Source organism: Aythya fuligula, chromosome 13, assembly GCF_009819795.1.
Source record: "Aythya fuligula isolate bAytFul2 chromosome 13, bAytFul2.pri, whole genome shotgun sequence".
In the NCBI taxonomy this organism is placed as follows: domain Eukaryota; kingdom Metazoa; phylum Chordata; class Aves; order Anseriformes; family Anatidae; genus Aythya; species Aythya fuligula.
Window position 1 is genome coordinate 1,303,591 of NC_045571.1, and position 18,063 is coordinate 1,321,653.

General features: G+C 39.0%; 1 protein-coding gene across 9 annotated transcripts in view; it reads right to left on the reverse strand.

Moving 5' to 3' along the window:
• The window catches only part of TENM1 (teneurin transmembrane protein 1), a 908,570-nt gene that overhangs the window by 73,494 nt on the left and 817,013 nt on the right, over nucleotides 1-18,063 (reverse strand). For all 9 annotated transcript variants that reach the window (XM_032196349.1, XM_032196354.1, XM_032196351.1 and 6 more), the window contains 4 exons: nucleotides 16,347-16,563; nucleotides 9,400-9,519; nucleotides 7,390-7,651; nucleotides 3,981-4,248 (listed from right to left, as the gene is read on the reverse strand). In XM_032196349.1, coding sequence (XP_032052240.1) covers nucleotides 3,981-4,248; nucleotides 7,390-7,651; nucleotides 9,400-9,519; nucleotides 16,347-16,563 — 867 coding nt within the window. The remainder of the gene's footprint in view (nucleotides 1-3,980; nucleotides 4,249-7,389; nucleotides 7,652-9,399; nucleotides 9,520-16,346; nucleotides 16,564-18,063) is intronic.

Genomic DNA, 18,063 nt, shown 5'->3' on the forward strand with positions numbered 1-18,063 from the left:
TAGACAAACATTCACTTCATATTTACAAATATGTTTCTATGCATACTTATATTTAAGAACAAAAACTATTCTGCACACTAAAAATTTCCTTCTGACAATTTAGGCTTCAAAAAGGAACTTTTGAGTAATTTTAACACTGGATATCCCAAACCATCTAAAGGGAAGCACTTATCTGCCATCCATGAAAATTTCCTATCAATTGTTTTGCATGCAAAATAGTCAAGGTGAAGTGTAACAATTATAAAGTCAGCCAAGCAACTACAGTGCTACTTGAATAATAAATATTTTGTGTCTAGAAGGTTTGCAAAAACACTGATTTTGTAAGTGAACTGACAATCTCCACTTAACCTCATTGTGGGGTGTTACTTTCTGGTTAAATTCATTTATTGCCCTTTTTTTTTAGTTGACTGAGATTTCACTGCATGAAGGAGAACTGTTAAATCTTTGGACATTAACAGCCAACAATCTACACTTTTCACAAAAATTTTTAGAAGAATCAAGAATAATCTGTTACTAGAGCCAGCATATCATGGTTTAAGGGCTGTTGCTGTTTCTCCTGCTGCTCTTCCAAAATAGAGATTAAAAATAAAAGACATGATTAAACATGACAGTGACCTCTACTTCAACTTCTAAAGTATTTGTACTTATCAGCATCTTACTCTGAACAATGAATATAAGGCTCAGCTAAAGTAATAAGTAGAATAATAAACTGAGAAGACCTAAGACTATTCTTCTCAAGAGTTTATATTTGCATCCGGAAGGGTAAATCCTTGCATTCCACTTCCTCCTGCTGTGGGGAATTCAAGGACTTTCAGGAGAAAGATTGAGCATGTAGGGAGTTATACAGGAGTATTTACTGAGGTTTGTATTGAAATCTCTCCTTTTCCTATGTTAGGTTACAAGAGCATGCAAACTATACCATGAAGATTTTGTGGCAACATTCACGTGACCTTTCTTTTATTTAGAACAAAAAATTGCTACTTTATCATTTCTGCTGTTCCTTTGAGAAAAGAAAATGGTGGTGTGTTAGACTTCTGGAATAGATAAACACCAGCTAACATTTTCTATACAAATTTAAACAAAACCATTTTTGTGTTGAAATATGCTCAAAGTCTCCTTTTCTATAACTGGTTACATGATCATTTCTGTCAACAATCCTGAAGAAGAATAAAGATGTTTATAGGAGTTATAAAACCAGAGGCAGACAGTTGTATTCCTGAGTTCCACGACTTCAACCTGCTGCAATTTAATTTAATTAAAATGAAATTTGAACAGAATGCATTATTAAATATTGGTAATATACTGGAAGAGAAAACTATTTTGACAAAATTTATATAATGGATGCAGATAAAGGTCCCTGAGTACTACAGTGTCAAATTAAACCTTTATTAGAATCTAACAAAGTATTCTAAAAATGCACTTAAAATATAATGATTTTTGTTTCAGTTTTGCAAGAAGCATGGTTAAACTAAATTAAGCAAAAGCAAAAAAATCAACACAACACCAATTAAACAATTAAAAAGTTGTTACCCAGCACCATTGTATAAGCTTTATGCATATTTAAACATATAACTCATCTGCTTCTAATTTGGGAATCTACAAACATCTACAGTCTACTATAACTACAGTTTCATTTAGAAGATGTTATGTATTTGATTTGAGTTGTTTTAAATTCTAGGCATGTATTAGACCTGATGATCATAAGAAGACTCTTAAATGATGGAGAGGGAGCTGGTGTACCTAACTTTTCCATCTCAAACATGTTAGCGTTAACATGTATTGACAGAGCCTGAATGCAGGGCTTGTGTAAATGAGACAAAGAAAGCTGCAAGTGCCTCCTGTAACATTGCTGGTCCTGCCTGATCACCAGTGGGTGCCCAAAAGGCATGCTTGAGTTTTGCTTTTGTTCTGGATTTGCAGAAATATGTGTATGTGAAAGCAACAACTCATTTAATACCTTCTGTCACTGCAAAGTACAAGCAGGAAGCTGTATCTGTAATGAGCTAGGGCTAGATTTGCCCCCGAACAATGAGGTTCCATGGGATGAGCTGAAAAGGATGCTCCTGTTCCCTGCCACATGCCAAACCCAGGGGTCCAGAGTGCTGTGTCAGTGCCAGCACCTACTGTCCCCTTTGTAAAGCTGTCCACACTTCTGCAGATGTGAGCTGGATGTGGTAGATTGGAGGCACGTGGGATAATGCAGCAACTCAGAATGCCTCATGCTAAAGGTGAATTTAATCTCTTTAGGCCAATTGTAACGTGTGAGCTACAGCTGAAATGAGAAGACCCATGCTGCTCCACTAGCATTCAAAGCAGATCAGGAAACTAAAGAAGCTGAAAATTTATCAATTATTTTCTGGTTGCTTCAGTTTTTAGCTGCATTTGTTCCTGATCTGGCTCATTTCATGATCAAATGTATGTGAATGGTGGCCCATGGGAGAAGGAGGGAACACAGGAACATCCCCTCTGGCAGCAGCCTGCACTTCTGTCTGTTTAAATAGGCTGCAAGACCACAGCCCTAAAATAAGCTCCTTGTTTTCTGGTATATTCCTGTGTACAACTCATGATGTAAATCATACTCTCTATTTTTGATTCTAACATTATCCTTTGCTGACAACAATGGTTACATCTACACCATTCTCTAGGTAGGAAAGAAAGTGCTATTGTCCTTCTTTCTCCCGTCTCCTCTACGCACAGATGCTTCACAGACTACCTGTCTGGGAGCACATGGTAACAGGCAAGTGCAGATGTGCTGGGAGCTGCCAGAGCTAGCACAGCCTGGATGGCACCTTTGTCTTTGCACTGGCCAATTTGTAGGCACACTAACTGCAAGGATGACACAACAGGTCCTTAACGCAGCTTCTGGCTATGCATTCCTTGTGAGGAAGGTTGGCTTCATGTAGCCCTTGCTATTCTTATTTTACAGCCTGATCCTGCCAATGCTTCTTGCTATAATCCTTCTGACTTAAAAAGCAAATCAGAACTCCTACAGAAGTGAATAAGGCTTATTCACAGTACTAAGCTCCACTGGTAAAATAAATAACCTTGATAGAAAGTATCTGTAAAATTAGTCCATTAAGGAATATAACCCCAGAATCAATTAAAAGAAATAGCATGTCTTTTAGAAACCAAATAATGAAATTCATGCCAACAATGGCTGGCTAAATTGTATTTTCACTGACAACTTTTCTGTTGCAATTCTCAAAATTGCTGTTTGTGCTGCTTGGTAAAATAGATGATGAAACGTAGTATTTTTCTCAGAAATACTTTTAAACAACAAATCAAGAAGTCCTAACTGTTAGGGATATGAAATGGAGAAAGAAAGTGTGCCTCAAAGTTAGAATTTTGTAAACCCTAAGTGGAAATGACATTTTAAATGTCACAGCCAAAAAATGACAGAAGCAATGACACACCAAAGGTCATATTCAAAGTAACATTCAAAAACAAAGACAGCTGAATATAATGCCATTAGTACATAACCATTCTCAGAGGGAAACAGGGATTTTCAAATTGATTAAATTGGAAAGATGACATCAGAGGAACAAGAAAATAAATGTTTCTAGGATATCACAGAATCACAGAATCACAGAATTTCCAGGTTGGAAGAGACCTCAAGATCATCGAGTCCAACCTCTGACCTAACGCTAGCAGTCCCCACTAAACCATATCCCGAAGCTCTACATCTAAACGTCTTTTAAAGACTTCCAGGGATGGTGACTCCACCACTTCCCTGGGCAGCCTGTTCCAATGCCTCACAACCCTTTCAGTGAAGAAGTTCTTCCTAACATCTAACTTAAAACTCCCCTGGCTCAACTTAAGCCCATTCCCCCTCGTCCTGTCCCCATATCACATGGGTCAACTAAGCTAAAGAGGCATTTGATGTAAAAACAATGCAAGTATGGTAACAAAATTTATAAGCTCTATTTTCCTGGCTTAGTGCATGTTAGTGCTTCTGCTTATATTAAGGTAATTCTACGTACCCATAGCCTCTGCCAGACCAGAAACCTTCTGTCCATATATATCTGTCTTATTCCAGGCAAATGTGTATACCAAATTGGCTGCAGCGGGAAACCATTTCTGAAGCAGACGTCCTTCAACAGCAACTATCAGATGTACTTTTGTCATTCCAGAAGGGATGGTTGCGTGTGTCAGTATCATGCGCAGCAAAGTTTTATATCCTGGTGTTCGACTGCTCAGATAACTCAGCTTCACAAAACTTGAAGGGATTGGGATTTCCTCCTGGACCACCTTGGGAAAAAAAACAACAATATGAAAACATTATTATATCTATAGCCAGGAAAAAAGTACAATTATGTTTTTTTGTAATAACAACAGATGCTTGCTTTAGTTTTCACAATCATGATGTGAACACAGTACCACTTACAATGTTGATTTCTTGAGCAATGCAGTAGCCAGGCATATTACAAAATGTACAAAAATGAAAACTTACTGGATGGCAGTCCATCTATTTTGATAAAGAACCTTTTCCTCTAATTCTTTATGTTTATCTGCTGAGGAACAAATACTACCTCTGTGGTCATATAAGCATTAAAGCTCATAATGCTCTCTATGAGCATTACATTTTATTATTTGGTTTACTTGATGAGTGTTGTAAACCCAAATACAATCAAAAACAATTATATATATATATTTTAAATATGCACACACTTCATACATTACTTCTTGATTTGAAGACACTATCCTGCTTTGGAGGCAATAACTCTAATCTGGGGAGAGCTAAGAAAGAAAACAAACCTTCCTGCTAAAGCAGTTTCTGCACAGAAGTGCTGGCAGTAAGGCTAAACTCCAGCCAGAGAGGGCATGGCCTAAGAATGCACAGCATTGGAAACCTAATGAGATAACTGGTGACACATAGCAGAGAAGATGAAGCAGCACGGGTGTCGTCGTCTCACTAGCAGGTGAGTGCCCAGGATGTGCAACGGAGTTCACATCCCGCAGCACTGCTGTCAGTGCCATTGTCTGAATCACTTGGATTCAAGCTGGCATGGCTCGGCCCATGGTGGGGTAGTATCAGTTCCTGGCTGCAATGAAGTTAAGCCCCCAGCAATGAGAGGCACTGCAAGACTGTGAACTTGTGTGGGAAAAAGAGAAGCTTGGCCTTGACCTTTTGAATGATGGACCTTGGAGCTACAAAAAGGGAGCTAGCTCTTGTGATCTTGAGGGAAATGAGCTTTTATGGGGATGACTGACGTGGAACAGACAGGAGAAGAGAGTGGCTTCTTGGAGAATACCAGCACAGTCACTCAAAACCCACTAAAAACCTTAATAAGGTTAATGATTTTAGTGTATTTCAGTAATAACAAACCAACCTGTCACAATGTTACATTAGTCAAGCTTGGAAAAACACAAACTGTTTTGTTTGTATTCCCATTTTCCTATAGTTCTTGTTTAACAATATATTTTTTCACTTTCCAAACACTCTTATTTACATACTGCAACAGTATAACTGTCTAGGATTGCTGCAGTACAGCTGGAGGCCTGCCAGCACTTGTCCTTTCAACATATGAAATGTAGTGTTGCCAGGGAAATCCTGCTCCCTTTATTGTTCCTGATTTGCAGTGTTCCCCTTCTTTCCTGCTGACATCCCAGCTGCCCCCTCTGTCATGCATTTGACGACATCTCTTCTTATTTTTAACAGAAAAGCAGGAAGAAATATTCATGCATTAATACACGTTAATGCGTCTCCTTCTCCTATTATTCTGGGTTATTTTTCATTCTTTTCCCAGTACTGTACAATACAAGCTGACACTCTAAGGACCCTCCAATGCCAAAAAAAGGACTGGGATCAATTTCTCTCTGAGTAGACTGCATCTTTGGGTACCTCCATTTTCAAACAAACAAACAAAAAACAAAAACAAAAACAAGACAACCTCATGTGAAGGAATGTAACCCATTTTTTTCTTACTGATGCACATCAGTTATTCTTAACTAACATTCTTAGTGCCACTTAGTATGTTCTGTGAAGCAACCCTGTGGCCATCAGCTGGCTGAACCATGATAATGTTTTTACACATACACAGATGTTTAAACATCACAGAGTTCAATCAGAAGTCTCTTACAGAGAGACCCTTCATTGTTTTCTTCAACACTTGGAAGAGAAAAAAGTAACAAGGATGGAAATATTCATATCTGTACCTAGCCTAAAAATACTCTCCATACTTGCTTAGTGAAATTAAAAGAGAAATCAAAAGAGGTCTTATTGCTTGAACTCTAAGTGTTCAAACAACATACAAAAAACTGTGGGGACTCACACGATCTGAAACAGGTGTAGTTGTATTGTGTTGCGCATACCACTTAGATAACCTCTTTTAAGTCCCAAATAAAAGACCAGTTAAATGCAAAGTTAATTACAAAGCGGTTCTAAACACTCAAGGGAGTCTCAAGAAAAAAAAAAAGACATTTAAATATATACAATCCAAAAGATCATGTTCAAATTGCTTTGTGTTAGTGTGTAGAAAGTAGTAAAGACAAGCAGCTAACATATAGCTGGAGATGCTGTTGCAAAGAACTAGATGTGAATGGAGGAAAAATCCCTTGGAGTCTTCATAGGATATTGGGTCATGTCTCACACGGATGTATGGTGAAGTTGCACTGTTTATCTGTAACTTAGGAATGGTTTTGTGCATCACTATAAATGAATCATGATTTCAATAATAAATCATGGTAGGATTCCCCACCTCCTCCTTCTATTTTGAGGTAAGGTATCATGTATCTTAAAATATTAACAAAATGTAAAGAAAGTGAAAAACGTCTTGCATAACAGTAGTAAAGAGATCTACATTGGTGTCATTGTGATAAGTGAGTAACATCACAGGAGTTAATTGCTCACTATTTGCTACCATCTTTTTCACAGCAGCGCTTTCAGAACTTTCTAGGAACAAAGGGAAGACAAAGGGATATATCAAGTCTACAGTGAATACTCAACATACACCATCTCTACAATTTAGTTTTAAAGTCTGAGACTGCAAATTTTGAATTCAAAATGTAACCACTGATTTTGGTTAATTTTTTAGCATGTGTACATTTGGTGTCTATGTGTCTTTGTGTTCACACATATCGAATAGAAGTCTACATGCCTTGGGCAGAAATGATGGGCAAAACTTTAATGATACCACAATTATATGAATAATTTGGGGATATGAATAATGGGGGGCAAATTTAACATGAATGGATTTGTTTGACTTTCAGTGTCAAAATTCATTGTTACTTGCATTATAACCAAATGTTTCCATGCTAGAGATATTTTGTCACCATTACCAAATAATTATGTAGTTTTCATTAATTAAGTCAATTAATGGTAACCTTCAACATTGTCTAGAACTTGTTCAGCAAACAATAAAATTGTTCATTTGAAAGTAATTTCATTACCTGTAGCTCTGGAATAACGGTTCCTCTTTCTGGGCAGGATCCTCCAAATGCTGTCAAGGGTGAAGGGAGTACAATTGGATTTGGGCTGATAAAACTACTGATGTCACAAGATGGTATGTCTGACTCTGTTCTTTGCATCACAACTTTGTCAACAATGATAAATCTATTCCAAGGCAACCAAAGTGTCCTTTTTTCAGATATGAAAGGAGATCTGTCAAAAACTAGAGTGACAGAGATGCCTCCAACAGCCACAAGGTCAAAACTGGAAAAGACAAAACAAAATGCTTTGTTCTCATTTTATCCCATTTCTACAACTTTCAGTGTAGAAGAAAAACACAAACAAAAACTTTATATTGCTCATTATGGCCCTTAATTTACCATGTAAAATCATTCAAGTATATCTTCCTGATGTCCCCTTAGTATTCAGTGAAGAAGATTTACCTCTCTGTGCTTTCTCCCTGTATGCATCAATAGCAAGGTATAGCACTTCACTGTTATTTTTCCCTTCTCTCCTCTATTTATCAACCAGAATATTAACAAGTCATCTGTAACAAAATAAGTGTGGACCCAGTCACTTTGGATTATACAAAAAATTCCTGGCCAAGAAAGGGATGCTTATAGTCTATGAAGGTACAATAGACAGGATAAGTCTAACATCCCGGTAGGACTTTTCTTTCTTGACGTATTCTTTTTCCTTTTTCTAGAAGTTGCAGGAGAAAAAGCTTGAGTACACTGAGCAGGTGACCCCTCTGTGCAGGATATGAAGATTTTGGGAAAGATGCTGATTAATTGCAGTGAGCACTGAATCACCTCTTGTAAGTAAGGCAGGTGATCTGGGAGCTATCATGAAGAACCTTCGGCAAATATGGGCTGCAAAGCAGTGAGACACAGAAGGTAAAATATACATGGTCTCAATTTTCTGAGCTTCTGACATCCACAGTCAAGCAACAGAAGGTAATATGTAAATAGATACTTCACCGTCTGTATTACTGAATGCATCTATTATGGAGACTTTTGATGGTAACAATCTGTGATAAGAAATCAGACCTAATTATGCATATTTCATTACATTTCCCAAATGATACCGATTATATTCACAGCAAAATACAGGTAGCATATTTTAATGCAACAACTATTTCCAGACTAGAGTAAATAGGAAATGGTAATTATTAACTTTCAGTAGTGCGATTTGAAAGTCAAGAAACTAAGGTAAAATAAATATGCATGCTCTTTATGATTATAAACTGACTAAGGCAAACAAATAAACAACAACATCAAAAAAAGCCTGTAGAAATAGTTACAAATTATACTCTTTCCCTGCTGGAAGATAGCTTCTAACTTCTTGTCATTCACAACACAGCCAAGAGAGATGAAGTCTTATGTAGCTTTTAGCAGTTTAACCCAACTGAAGTTCAGGAACAAATCATGACCCTACTGGCAATGGATGATGAACCCTGGAGTGCAGTATAGAACATATAGGAACTTATCTTTCTGAGAACTCATCTCAGTCCTGCAAGGTTGGGGAAGACAAAGGAAGACGGAATTGTGCAGGACTAGCTGCAGAGCAGCAATTTAACCATTCTGGCTCTGGGAGGAGTCTGTTCCCACTTTTACTTGTATGGCTCAGGTGATCAGCTAAAGTAGTTAACTTTGTTGACACCTCAATAAACTACTTGCAAGATTTACATCTGAAGACAGAAAAAAAAAGAGGGAAGACAGGGAAAACTGAAAATGTCAAGGAAGTTCTGGTACAGCAGTACTGTCAGAATTTGACTCCAGGTGTTTGAATGTCACTAATCTTGTTGCTGTACATTTTTTTCTCTTTTCCCTTTCTTCATTAGTTCCTTTACCACACCAAGCTCTAAGTAAGTGTGCTCCCAGAGCAGAGGGTCAGTTGCCATCCTGAGTCCACACTATGAACAGCGATCTCCATGAGAATTTGGCTCATGCACATGTGGTGGTACATGGTCCTAACTATAAAAATGTTACACAGTGACAAAAACATCTCACCTTCCATCTTGTCGACTGATGGTGTATCCATACTCATTGTGGTGTAGAAAACTGACATTCACTCCAACCAAAGGTGTTCCATCTATTGCTAGCACCTGGCCTCGAATGACACATGCACGCCTGTAACAGAAAGGGCAACATGAGGACATCAGGAGGATGAGAAGGGTACTGACTTCAAAATTGGTGCTACACATTCCCAGACAGAACTACTGTGATTTCATCATGACTTGATTTTGAAAGAAAATTCAAACAAGTCCAAAAGATTGATTTGGAAAACCATTATCTCATGAAGAAGACACACAGGCTGTCCTATGAGTCGCTGGTGTATCAAGACTATATTTCCATTTCCAGCCATATTTCAGGACACCATTTGTTCTGCCATTGAATACCAATGCAAAGGTTTCACTGATGGCATGATTTAGCTTGCTGCAGCTCTAGTGGTGATGATTTGTGAAAGAAGAGAACGAAACCTCATTCTTTGCTGCTAAGAATAGGGCATTGCTGTCTGTTAGAAAAAAAAGCTGAACTAATGTGATAAGGCAGCAGTGAGACACATGGTCTTTGCTGAACTTCAGAAAGTTATGTAGGTAGATCTAAAGAGCGCCTAAACAGGCATAGCATATTTTCTGAATCCTCCATCACAGGTTGTGTCCTTTTAAATTTCCTCTAGGACATATCGGATTTGTACACTCTTTCCAGCATACAAATCTTCCCATTCTAGTATAGAGGTTGGAACATGGCAGCGCAACAGAATACATCAAAATCAAGAGGCAGGAAAGTGAACTCATTACTAAGTGGGTCTAATTGAAGGCTGACAGAATCATAGAAAACAAGAGCTGAAAGGAAGTACAGGAGTTTATCTTGTCCATTCCTTTGCCTCAGTAAGATCAGGTATACCTACATTACTCCAGACAGATGTTTGTCTAACTCTATATCCTCTCCAAGTAACCCATTCCAATGCTTTTGTGTGAGTGCTTTACTCATGGTAACTTCTTCAGACCATCCAATCTAAATCTGAACTGTTGTCCTTCAAAACTGTTACTTTCACCCTAGAATGGACGTGGTGAAGAAGTTTCTCTCTCTTTTGCAGCTTTGGCCTTTTATGTATTTGAAGACTGAAACATAAAGGAGACAAATCTCACCAAGGATGAAGAATAATAAGTGAAATACTCTAATGGTGCAGATTAGGACCTAGGGAGATTTACTAACGGCTTACTTACACAGCTACATTCCACTAAAATACCTTTCAGCATTTTGCCCCATGCCCTCAGGTACTCTACATTAGTACACCTCTTCTGGCTGCAAGGATTCAGGTTTTGGGAACTAATGATACAATAGTACATATTTCCTGGAAATATGGTTTCAAATGATGAAGTGAGCAATGTAGTCAGAAGCCTTTTGATAACGTTAAGGTTTGTAGGGTCAAAAACATTAGGATGCCTATAGCAGCAACTGTTATTAATTACTATAGGCAACATATTTAAACATTGTTATGTTGTCCCCTCAAGTTGAAAGTTCACATTAGACCTCAATAGACACACCCTACCTTTGTGAAGTGAATATGTATCCTAAAGAAAAAACAGCTCATCAAATGAAAATTATTTAAGAGTCTGTATGTAAACTTAAAAATATCCCTTGATAGACTAACTGATCATGAAATCATGTACACAAGTTGGAGACCATAAATTTCTGAAAGTTTTGAATTGTTTCCTAAGATCCAGAGCCACTTGACAGAACATTAATTTATCACTATGATATCACCAAACACAACTGACTGTGACAAAATGTAACCAGTACAAATTAACCCATTTGTGAGTGCACCATTCACCACAGTCGCTAGTAGGAATTCTGTGCTCCCAGGATATCAGCAAAGGTGCTGAGAATTCCCAGAGGAATGGGAGAAGCTGCATGAACACAAGTATACAAAACAGAGCTCCGATGTACCACCTTTTCATCTTCTACACTAACTAAGTTGGTTGTGGCTTTCTTTGTGGGCAAAACTTGCTGCTCCAGTGAAGGCAATCAAGCTCTTGTGCATCTCAACAGACTCACAAGACTCGCTGAAATAGAACAGCCAGGTTCAATTACTCCTTGATTTATTAGAATAGAAACTACTAATTTCTATTTTTTTTCTCATGCTTCTGCCATCAATAGACCTGCCTTTCCCTTTCTAATCCCTTTAATTAGTGCACTCCATTTGTTTAAAAAGCATATTGGTCTGAGAGAGCCCTAAGAGTCATCATTATTTAGTATATTATTCTAGAACTCCTGTTTGTTCATTCACTGATTCTTCCACAAAAAAACGTCTTCTGACTCTACTCCTTCCTCATATTTTATCAAGCACACAGATTCGTGTGATAACAACTCATCAAAGTCTTCATTATTTCATCCATAGTCTCTTTCCTCTACTTATTCACTTCTTGTTATTCATAAATAATAAGAGACTTATTTTTCAACTTTCTCTTTTTTTTATTTGTCATATTTTACAAGCCACACATATTTACAACATGTGATAAAGACTCATAAACCTCATTATTCTACATTTATCTGTATAGAACTGTCTTTCCAGTCATTTAGATTTCATATGTTCCAAGCCTTCCTGTGTGTTGCTACATTTGTCCTCATTATTTACTGTCTTTTTACTACCCACTCAAGTCGAAGAGTCTTTACTCTTTGGCCTCTTCTTGAATTACTAGCACCTACTAAGTCTCCAACGAGGCATTTGATCAGAATTACTTTTATTTTTTGCATTTACTGCAGGTATTAAAACCTTTTTTGGTTACTTTATGGCTGGCACTAATATCAAGGGCTCTGGGAAGTAACAAACCACCCCGAGGTTGCAGCAGGCTGCCTCTCCTTTCCCACTTCCCTGACAGCTCACAGAGTGGACAGCCAGGCTCTGAAGGGAGGCACACTGGTTTGCAGAGCCCCTGCAGCTTTACTGCTTGCAGAAGACTTCACTTCATTCCTTTTCTTACTAGAACTTTTAGAGCCCTTTCCCTGCAGTGATGTCACTTTTAACTCATTTCACAGTTTCCTTGCTTCAGTGTTCACCCTTTTTCTAGATGAGCCTTAGACCTTTGCTACTGCTCACTGCTTTTCTTAATTTTAACAGAGAAACCTCTAAAGATCATTATGTCTCTCTGATGTGTTGTTTTTTCCTGTTTTATTCTCAGCCTCTAGGACTTACTCTACACACTTGTGACTGGTCTGCTTTTATTTCTCATCTGTGATAACAGCTCATGCTATCTGCCCAACAGTCACTTAACTTGCAAAGATTGCATAATCTTGGACTAAGGCTGCCCAAATGTTTTAACTTTATAGTGAGTGCAAAAATGTCTTTTCCAATTTAGTGCATCTGGGAAGGAACATGTCCCTTATAAATTGCCTTGGTGTTTTCAAATTTATTAAAAATGTTTCAAGTCCCTTGGTACGTTGTACTAAGCCTGCAGCTCCAGAGGGAGCAGTCAGCTTTTTGAGAGAAAGCAGAAATTCCTCTGGATTGCAGGTGGCCTAAAAAAAGTAGGATTTCTCTATAAACATTTAATGGGTCATTCCACATGTAACTGAGGAGCTTAGCTCTGTGAATGTCTGATCTCTGCCATCAGGCAGTTTGACATCTCTAATTTAAAAATAAATAGGAGTTTAAAATTCTAGATACATTCTTTCACTGCTTGTAAAGCATTTTATTATTCTGCCACCATCCTGTCTTGCTCTACTACTTCTTATTTGTTATTTTTCTGCTTTTGTTTTGTGTGCTGACTTTCCAATATTCTCTGAGCACCTCCAGCTGAGACATTAGGTTCAGATGTGGAACTTTGTAAAGCAACTTGTGAATTCGCAAGTGTCACCTTACCAGGAGATGCCATTTATTGTATTACATTTCTGATTAAAACCTTCAATCAGAGAAATTAAGCTAAAGGCTAGTAAGGTACATTTATTTCTTCCTGCTGACAATGTTGCTGTAAGCAGCCTTTGAAGGGTAATTAATTCAGTACCATGCACTGGACCCCTTTTGTAGGCAATTTGCAGTGAGTCAAATAGCTTGCCAGCAGCATGCATTAAAAATACTCGGCAAAGAAACAAGCTGAAAACCTTCCTGAGAAGGGAAGTTGATAAAAACATTTTAATCCGCTACATCGTGCTACATGCAGTGGGTCAAAATCATTCCTGATGTAAGCAAGTATGTTTCCATTTATTCAGAATTTGTCTAATCTGCCTTTAAGCATGTTACTGTTTAGGTTGGGAGCAAGTCAAAAACCCTGTACAAATGACAGTTTTGACATAAAAAAGAAGTAAAATATATTTTGAAAACATTCAGTTCCTTAACATTAATTTTGGTCTATGCATTGAGCTAACACACTGACTATGTTGTAGAAGCCAAGTGTTTAAAAATCGTATCTAATCTAAAGTCTAAGATGCAAATGCAGAAGGATAGATATCACAGCAGTTGTCAGAACAACTAATTTCAGTATGTGAGGTGATGTTGAAATTGCCAGGATATGGCAGAGACCAAACATGGTCTGTCTGAAGTACAAAGATAATCTTCTATGTTTTTTTTTGATAGCTTTCCCAAAGCCATTCAATATCAAATTGGCTTTATCTACAGTGAGATTCATGCAAATATCACCCATATTGGAGTTCCACTGACATACGCTACAGTAAAGCACTGCACAATGTCATTTGAGTCAGAAGACTGAAAACATCAGATAGATGTTTCTTCTTTAATCCTCCTAATGATCTCAGAGACTTACAAAGGAGCTTTGCAAAATTCTGTAAATTGAGCACCAGTGGGAATGGATGCCAATGCTCCAAAATAAATGAATGGTACTATTTCATCTGATCCTTCCAGTGCTTCTTGCTGAATCACCAGTGTTATAAAATAAGTGGCATTGCAGGCAGCCAAGAGTTAATATTATCTGCATGGAGATGACTTCTTCAGCAGTAGCCAAAAGGAGATTAAAAAACCCAAGCATTCTTTGGTCTTTACCAGATCAGCGGGATCACAGATTTCTGATGTATTTACTGTAGTAACTGTTTTCTTCCTATGTTTTTTTTTTTTTTTTCAATAATCTTAACTCCCAGGAGATGAACAGACACTAGATGACAGCCAGATTGACTATGTCAGGGTAAGATTTCTGAACAGAGACAGCGCAGCTAAGCATTGCCTCCTGAGACTCTGCTATTCTGTCATCCTTAAGGAAAATCCTGGCAGTTTTTAATAATGTTTGACTTATGGATGAGCAATTTTTCAACAGCCTGGAAGGCTTGAGGATCAAGCGAAGTGTGGACCGATGAACTCCTTAGGGTGCCCAGTACATTGCAGATTACTGTTGACAAAACCCAGGAGACATGGCACAGTGCGAGTCTTAAGGCACTGTCCTCATTCTGAAGATACAGACAGCCCCATTTGAATCACTAAGATCTTTTCAGCAAACCAACTGATTTCTTTACTGTAGGAGGAAATAATATCTGGGGTGCAAACAATGCAACAACCCAACTACAAATTGTATTCCTTTGTATTATAAAGTCTGAAGTATCAAACCATGGCGAAGATGGGCTGCTGCTCACACCCAAGCCTTCAATGTTCTTGGTTCTCCAAAAGCATGCCGGACATAAGGGTAAAGAAACAAAATACTCAGAAAAAGCTTTTGAATCCAAGTTAAATCCCATCAATGATAGCTTTAAAAGATCAGTTCCTTATATCTATAAAAGCACGCTGATGATATTACTTGCAATCTGGCTGCTAACATTCACAGTGTCACAGAACACTGTACAGGTGACTCGAGTGCTCACCTCCTTTGAGAAAACACCTCACTGGAAGGCATTTTGATGAGGGAAATCTTCCACTGGTGACTAGTATTTTAAACTGCAGTCTGCTGTGCAGTGTATACAGCCAACCAAGGATCTTGTACTAGGTGCAATGGCACCATTTTCCATTAGCGATGTACACTCCGAGAGACCCAGCATTGTCAGGTAGGTGCTTTTGTACCCACCTGACAATGTAGTTCATTTTCATGCCCTATTGTCCTACGTATTTATAATATCCTGTTCCATTTTTAATAGTGATTAAATGGTTAGGTATTTTAGATCAATAAGGACTGTTTACATATTTACTTTATTAAAAATAAATAAGTTACAAAGACAGAGTGCACTGAATTTGTGTGCAGCTATGGAATGAAGTTGAGGTTGCAACCTAAGTGCTATCTACTGTGCTGTGAAAAAAAAATCTTATGCCCTTATTACTGGAACATGGTTTATCTAATATATAGGCCTAGTTGACAGGGTAGTAGTTAGGTGATGTGGATGATTTGTAGATCTCTTTGTCAGCATGTAAGTTATAGCTTCCCAGGTGAACTACAGCATAAAAACTTATATGTCCTTATATTTCAAATGTTCAAGAAAATATGTATTTCCAGGTATCCAAGCAAGTGAGTGCCCCTTTCCTATTGCACAGTCTTTTCCTGTTAAAGTGCAAACCAATTGCACGCTCAACAATCACACACTACTGTTTGCATGACAGTTTAAGAATAACTTGCAGCACAAAATGGTAAACTTCACACTGTTCAATCCATCTAAAGTTTTTAAAAAAGTTTGTTAATTAGATAACCAGATTATATGTAAATAACATGTTAAATAACACAAACTCTGTTGGGCAGAAAGGTGACTACATACAGCATGTATGAATCCAACTCATCTTTTTGCTTACTGCCTTTACACACATCTAAAGCATGAATACCTGAACTTCCCCCCACTTATTTTTCAAGTACAAGATGGATTACCTTCCACAGCAGTCAAAGTCTTGATAATGAGTAGTAGTGTTTGTTACTGTGACACTTTTATAAACTAGTTGGGTGATAATGGGAATACGATATGTAAGACTCTCAGTAGTTGACTTAGTAGTAGTTGACTTATTTCATTGCTTTTATGTCTAGAACAAACCTTACCTGCTCTCAAATGAGACATCTCCAGGGATCACATGAGTGCTTTCCTTCCCAATAAGGAATCTGATTCGATCATAAAAGAGCCTTGGAGGATGCTGAGAGAAAGGCGGTTGGCTGTGTTGTATAAGATCAAGGGGATCAGGTGAACCCTGGCAGAGAGGACTTGCATAACAATTGTTTTGCTGACAACAGTCAGGGTCTACACAGTCTGTCAAGCCATCTAAAACAGAGAGAATAGAAACTTCAGGAAATTGAGTGATTCTGAGAACAAAGCACAGTGTTTGCTATTGGAAAGCACGGGAGGTATTTAATCAATTGGAAGGCATGCTGATTATGACACATTCAAATTCAATAAAGCATTTAAAGCATGTTAAAGACAACAAAAAATCTTTTTACAAATACATCAACACAAAACGGAGGACTAAGGAGAATCTCCATCCTTTACTGGATGCGGGGGGAAACCTTGTTACAAAAGATGAGGAAAAGGCTGAGGTGCTTAATGCCTTCTTTGCCTCAGTCTTTAGCGGCAATACTGGTTGTTCTCTAGATACCCAGTACCCTGAGCTGGTGGAAGAGGATGGGGGGAAATATGTGGCCTTCACTATCCATGAGGAAATGGTTGGTGACCTGCTACAGCACTTGGATGTGCGCAAGTCGATGGGGCCGGATGGGATCCACCCGAGGGTACTGAGAGAACTGGCAGAGGAGCTGGCCAAGCCACTTTCCATCATTTATCAGCAGTCCTGGCTATCGGGGGAGGTCCCAGTTGACTGGCAGCTAGCGTGGCGCCCATCTACAAGAAGGGCCGGAGGGCAGACCTGGGGAACTATAGGCCTGTCAGTTTGACCTCAGTGCCAGGGAAGCTCATGGAGCAGATTATCTTGAGTGTCATCATGCGGCACTTGCAGGGCAAGCAGGCGATCAGGCCCAGTCAGCATGGGTTTATGAAAGGCAGGTCCTGCTTGACGAACCTGATCTCCTTCTGTGACAAAGTGACGCGCTTGGTGGATGAGGGAAAGGCTGTGGATGTGGTCTACCTTGACTTCAGCAAGGCTTTTGACACCGTCTCCCACAGCATTCTCCTCAAGAAACTGGCTGCTCTTGACTTGGACTGGCACACGCTTTGTTGGGTTAGAAACTGGCTGGGTAGCTGGTCCCAAAGAGTTGTGGTGAATGGAGTCAAATCCAGTTGGAGGCAGGTCACTAGTAGCGTTCCCCAGGGCTCAGTATGGGGGCCAGTCCTCTTTAATATCTTCATCGATGATCTGGATGAGGGGATTGAGTGCACCCTCAGTAAGTTTGCAGATGACACCAAGTTAGGTGCGTGTGTCGATCTGCTCGAGAGTAGGAAGGCTCTACAGGAGGATCTGGATAGGCTGCACCGATGGGCTGAGGCCAACTGTATGAAGTTTAACAAGGCCAAGTGCCGGGTCCTGCACCTGGGGTGTAACAACCCCAAGCAGAGCTACAGGCTGGGAGATGAGTGGTTGGAGAGCTGCCAGGCAGAGAAGGACCTGGGAGTGATGGTGAATAGTCGGCTGAATATGAGCCAGCAGTGTGCTCAGGTGGCCAAGAAGGCCAACAGCATCCTGGCTTGTATCAGAAGCAGTGTGGCCAGCAGGGCTAGGGAAGTGATTGTCCCCCTGTACTGGGCTCTGGTGAGGCCGCACCTCGAGTACTGTGTTCAGTTTTGGGCCCCTCGCTACAAGAAGGACATGGA